Source organism: Anastrepha ludens, chromosome 5, assembly GCF_028408465.1.
Source record: "Anastrepha ludens isolate Willacy chromosome 5, idAnaLude1.1, whole genome shotgun sequence".
NCBI classification, from domain to species: Eukaryota; Metazoa; Arthropoda; class Insecta; order Diptera; family Tephritidae; genus Anastrepha; species Anastrepha ludens.
Genome location: NC_071501.1, coordinates 126841978 through 126848211, shown reverse-complemented (window position 1 = coordinate 126848211; position 6234 = coordinate 126841978). Strand labels below are relative to the sequence as shown.

Sequence of the window (6234 nt, the reverse complement as noted above, 5' to 3'; positions counted from 1 at the left end):
TAAAAGTACGAGTATATACCCAAAGATGTGATTCTTTGCTGGGGCTCAGTACTGCAAGAAAGAATTGGTTACAGCTATCGGGCAAGCAGCGGTGACCAAAACAATTAATTTGTTTAAATTTCTCTACCTATTGGACTGACTTTAATATTCATTATTCTACTCGCGATATGTGCTTACTTGGGCTAGGGGGTTATGTAAAAGTGGTAATATTAGGGAGATCAGGAGAAAGACTCTGCGGAAGTTTTTGGACTTTTGCACGTTAGCAACGGTGAGTATGAGCTTCACGACGACATGGAACATTTCGAGTTTTATTAAATACTAATTGTAACACCGTGCATCAGTTCTTCTCACACATGAGAAAATTTACATGTGGTAGTAAATCTGTATTTTTAGTTTTTCAGAATTTTTTTAAAGAACTCAAAGTTTCTGTTATTTATTTATTTAATTTTTTACACCATAGTCTCTTAAAAGAGAGCCACACGGAATTGTCAACCACCCCTTATTTAATACACCTTGGTCAGGAATTATCCTAATTCTATAAAATTATATGACATATATAGAGCTAGAGGTGTTATTTTGATATTCAAAGAAAAATGCTATTTTTTAAGGGCCACTGTGAAAATTAAAAAAAAAAAATAGATTTTTTTTGCATAAATTGTTAGTATTACTACTCAAGAAAATGTGGTAAAAATTTTAAAGCGAAATTCGCTTTATTCCCGATTCTATTTGCACTTAAGTGAGCGCCGTTGGGTCGGCCCCGTAGCGCTTACGATACGATGCTTTATTTCAAACGCGTTTTTCTCGAAACGACTTTTTTTGGTACGGTGGCAAAGATTTCTCGAAGACTGATGAACCGATTTATATTTTTTTTTTTTTTTAATTTTTGTTATCGCATTGGCTATCGTTGTACGTAGCCGATTTTCAAAATTTTGAAAATAACTATTTTTTTTGGCCTGTTGAAAATCAAAAAAATGGTGAAAAACACAAATCGAAATTCAAATCACCACCATTTTGTCAAAATAAAAAAAGAGGCTACGTACAACGATAGCCACTATTGTGTAGATTAATACAATTTTTGGGTATTTGATTTAAGATGATTATTCATTGCTGTATCGCTGCCACCAGATGACGTCATTTTTTTTTAACTCGTTACGTTTATTTACATAAATTTGTCAATTTTCAATAATATTTTTTAATAAAAATTTATATCAACGTAGTTTAATACATATATTATAAATTGCCTTTTGTCCGATCCTCGAATAATCATTCCTAGTTACAAAAAAATTCCCAAATTCCCTTCACAGTGGCGTTCCCCCTTAATGTAAATGATCGGAGATTTATTTCATTATAAAGAGGAAGGTATGCCGTTAATAGTGAAAAATAACATCAGCAAATAACCACCACGACCACGTTTACAGGACAATATCTTTTTCATGAAATTTTCCATAACCTAATTGCATAGTGGCTGTCCTATGTCCTCGATAGCCTCACGAATTCCATCTTTGAGGTCTTGAATCGACCCTGGGCTGTTGGCGTAGACCTTCTCTTTCACGTACCCCAAAGACAAAAATCATAAGGTGTTAAATCACAAGATCTCGGTGGCCAATTGTGATCACCTCTTCGGGAGATAACACGGCCCGGAAACTTTTCCCGTAAAAGATCAATGGTTTCGTTGCTTGTGTGGCACGTAGCGCCGTCTTGTTGAAATTAATCGTTGTCCAGATCAATACCATCCAACTCCGGCCATAAAAAATCGTTAATCATCTCTTGAGAGCGATAGATAACACCTGTTATTGGAAAACCCTATATATTATATTTATATGGGTACCAAGTGAAAGTAGAATGTCAAGAGAATACCAAAATATATATTTTGTTGCCAAAATATGAGAAATGTTGTTTTGAAATTTTCGTTCTTCGTTCTGTCTTTCATAAGCATGGAGAAAAGAATTCAGAGGTGTGGCCAAAATCTGACCGTTAATCGTCTCTCAGTGGTTTTTTAGGAATCAGCTGATTGGCTCACGTAACCGGGGCCATGGCAGCGGTTTGCTTACGAAATAATTGAGATTGTGTTGGTGATGCTCGAAAAAGCATGTTCTCACTCCTGTTGCTTCTATGCCATCTGAACAACGCGTGATTGAACGAATATGTGAATAAGGGTGAAATGAGTGGGAATAATACTGCTGCCGAATCCCCGTACCCCCGTGACAAAGCATTCATACGTGTGTGTTTAATACCGGAATACTTCAATCACAAAGTTAATTAAAATGACCGATGGTTTAAGAAAAAACAATTCAGGAATGCAAAAACTCGATTATAACGTAGGGAAATTTTTCTTTATAAACATTTAATTTGCTCAAGAACAAACTACTTGAGCTGACTACTACTCTTGCCAAGAGGAATCATTTCAAGTCCTCAAAGGCCATTGCAGCAGAAAGCAACAGCGAGAACTGTGGGGCGTCGATTGTAGAACATGAACATAAACCAGGCAGAATAGCTCTAAAGTTCCTCTGTTGAAACAAGCAAATTTAAGGAAGAGAACAAGTTTTGCTAAAGAGCACAAGTCATGGTGTGGACCAGGTGATATGAAAAAATGGTAGAGCATACTTTGAGGCGATGAAACAAAAATACATTTATTTGGAAAGGATGCTGGGAAAAATGTGAAACGTCGTAAAGAGTTCTCACCGCAGTATACAAACAAACAAAACCAGTCAAAGGGATAGCAACATAATAAATTGGGGATGCTTCTCTTGCTATGGAGTAGCTCCTTTTCACCTCATAACCAATAAAATGGGCAAATTTATTTACAAGGGCATAATTCGAGAGGTGAGGCTACCATTTGCTGAGGAAAATATGTCACTTCGTGATTTTTTATTCAAGATAAGTGCAAGACACTCCTCAATGTTAGCGCGTGAATGGTTTGCACAAAATAATGCTAAAGTTATGGTATGTCCAAGAAACCCCATTGAGGTCCTTTGGGGAGATTTAAAGAAGCGAAGCGGGAAGGAAATATTCAAAAATAATAATAATATATGGAAAAAAGCAAAGAACTATGGTATTCCATTCCCACAGAAACCCGCCGTAGGCTTATCAAATCTATGTCAAATCGAATACAAAAGTCATTGACAATCATGGTGGCCACTGTGCCTATTTTAATGAGCATATGTGTATTGTATATTGAGTGTGTAAGAGTCAAATCTAAATAGCCAAGAGTCTAATCTGCTGCTAGAACGCAATTGTGACGAGGTAGTGCGTGAACCACGGGGCAGCTGAAGATCTTCATTTGCTATGGTTCAATTCATATTAAATAAAAGGCTTGTGTAGGATTTCATTTGAATAAAATTTCTCACGAAATTTATTAAACATTTATTTTCTTTAATATTTACAATACAGTGGAAATGGTTTCAATTATTGACGGCTTAAATTTAAATTCAAATTCAAATGTTTTTGTTCCGTAAGTGGTTAGCTAACAATACTCTGCACTTTAAATAATAAATAAAATTTCAATAGCAAAAGCAAATTTACAAACAACAAAATGCACTCCCAACGTTTATAGGGAATTTATTTACCGTGAAAATTGTTGATATTGTTCCAAGTGCCAGTCAGTAAATCTTTCATTTAGGCTTAGAGCTTGCAAGCCAAGTTACTGATAGGCACTTCTTCGTTCTTTCCAACTGTATTTCGATGGTCAAATGAGTGCAAACGATGACGATGCGATGGTCAACTTCATTACTTGTACGAGTGTATGGAATACAAGTTCGGAATATGATTTCTCAATGCCACTTGCATTTGAAGCAAATGTCACTGAAGGTCATAGTCGCTGAGGGAAGCTTTCGAGCATTAACGCTTTTGCAATGGTTAAAAGTTTAACTTCGAAAACTTCTTTTGCACTTAGATTTTATAAACATAGAGTAATTTATAAAAGAAAAATACACGAAGCTACAATTATTATTGCAGGTGGAAATTAATAACATTTTCAACTTATAAAATATTACAATTTCGGTTAGTTCGACTAGTTTTAACCTACTACTTCTTATTTCAATTATGCTTGTACGTACAGCACGATTAAGTATTTTGCGCTGGGCGAATTATTTGTCAATAATTTTTTGAGCAAAATTTCGTTCCTTATTAACTGTGCTTAAGATAATAATGTTCTGTTCCGTTAATGCATACAAAACTACTTTAGATAAAAAATCCTTCTTCTAAATACATATCACAGATTATTTTGCAGGCGCATTTTTTAAAAACAAAAAACGCATAATTTCAGTATTTGAAATCCAACATTATTTTGTTTTCAAATGAAATTTCGAACGTATCAAGTTGATAGAAAAAATTGTTTTTTACGTTTTGTGTATGCACTTGTGTGTATATACATATGTACTTATATATACATATACACACGCAAATGTATGTCTGTATATGTAATGAAGCACTTGAATTTCTAAATTGTTTGATTGTAGCCAAAATGTATAACATAATTTGTATGTGCGTACATGTGTGAAATTATGGAATTATATGGAATGAAAATACTGTGTGTCTATATATTTTCGCAATTTTTTTGAATTTGAGCACCAGCAACTAAATTATGTTCTTAATATCGGAAATTCCATTTCAACACAAAACAGTTGTTTTCATTTAACTTTAACATGAAAACAAAAAACCAAAATGAAAAATATGAAAAATTACTTACAATTAACTCTTTTACATACATACATATGTATATGTGCATGCACAAGTAAGCTGAATTTTCTGTTTGATTTGTTATCGGTTTTAAAGCTAAAAAGGTCAGCAATCAAAATCCTTCAACAATTTCAACGTCTTACATTCTCATCTGTACTTATAAATAAGAGCGACATGTGCAGAATATTATTTATACTTTAAATAAAAAAAATCTATTTTTCTGCTTCTACATACATATACTATATACTACCACATATATGTATAAATATTTATATCAAAATTGTTTAAAACCCATATGCCCTCCCTCTACCAATCTGTTTCGGCAGCTGGTCACAAACTGGACGTGGCCATGAAGCCCTGTCGACGCTTCAACACACGTGTCTTGTGCAGCTCGCCCTTGTGGCAGGGAATCACGGTGCCCTGATTGATGGCCAGGTTACGACTGCTGCCATAGCCGCTGCTGCCGATCAGTGTGCCCAGCATTTTGCTCACCGAAAATTTGCGGATCTGTTTTTGTGGGCGCGCTCGTGAGTCGATGATCAACTTTTCAAAGGCCTTGGACAAAATAGGGGTATACTCGGCCACGGAAACCTCACAGAAACCAAGTGAATGTGCAGCGGCCAGTGCGGCACCTTCCTTTTCGGGTATCTACAAGGAAAAGAAAGAAAAAATGTTATTAACAATATAATAATTTGCATAATAAGTATGTACAATTATTCTACTTCGGCAAACTGGGTTCGTTGGTCTGACATACTTTTCGCTTTCATTTTTGATTTTTATTCATTTGTATTTGAGGGGCATACACTTGTCAAATAACTCATACCTGTACAGCTGACCAAGTCACAAATATGTAGAGTGATTTATATGACAAGAAAAGAAGCTGACTAAAAATTCCCACATTTCTTTCTTTAAGTGGCATTCGTCAAAAATAAACGAGCAAGGTCTGAAGGACAGAGATGGAAAAAGTAAGAAAGTAGCCCATGCAAGAGTACTCATAAAAGCAACGATGGCTGAACACAATTTGTCTGAGAATTTATTTACATGCAAATATATGCACATACATACATACGAGTATATTCATATTTCATATGGGAACTAACATTTTTCGTATGCGCTGTCCAATATCACCGCCTTAGCTGTAAAAGTCAATAGGTTACCCACAAGATCACCATCCTGGGCTGGGCAAGAAGGTTGAAAAAAGGTTTTTTAAAAAATAAAACACTTAGCAGTTCCGATAATGATTGACTTCATTTCAATCAATGCTTTTGAATTATTTAGAACTATAAACTTCATCCGTTATGCTCGTCGTATGTTCGTTTTCTTGTATGAACGGCCGAAACTTACCTCTCTCAAGTGATCCAAATCGGCTTTGTTGCCTATCAAATAGGCTGATGGGCTATTCTGTAACGCTTTAATTTCACCCAGACATTTGGTGGCGTAGTCAAAGCTTCTGCGTTCCGTTATATTGTAAACAACCATACAAGCATCGGCCCAAAGAACCTGAAAAATAGGAAAGGAAAACATTTTAAAGGAAATGTTTTAAATGTAATTATTTAG

General features: G+C 35.1%; 1 protein-coding gene across 1 annotated transcript in view; it reads right to left on the bottom strand.

The window, feature by feature from the left end:
* Positions 1 to 3317: 3317 nt before the first annotated feature.
* LOC128862689 (ras-related and estrogen-regulated growth inhibitor-like protein) overlaps positions 3318 to 6234 on the bottom strand; it is a 31282-nt gene continuing 28365 nt past the window's right edge. The window contains exons 4-5 of the mRNA XM_054101345.1: positions 6022 to 6177; positions 3318 to 5325 (exon numbers count right to left, since the gene is read on the bottom strand). Of these exons, the coding sequence (XP_053957320.1) occupies positions 5008 to 5325; positions 6022 to 6177 (474 nt within the window). The 3' untranslated portion in view covers positions 3318 to 5007. The remainder of the gene's footprint in view (positions 5326 to 6021; positions 6178 to 6234) is intronic.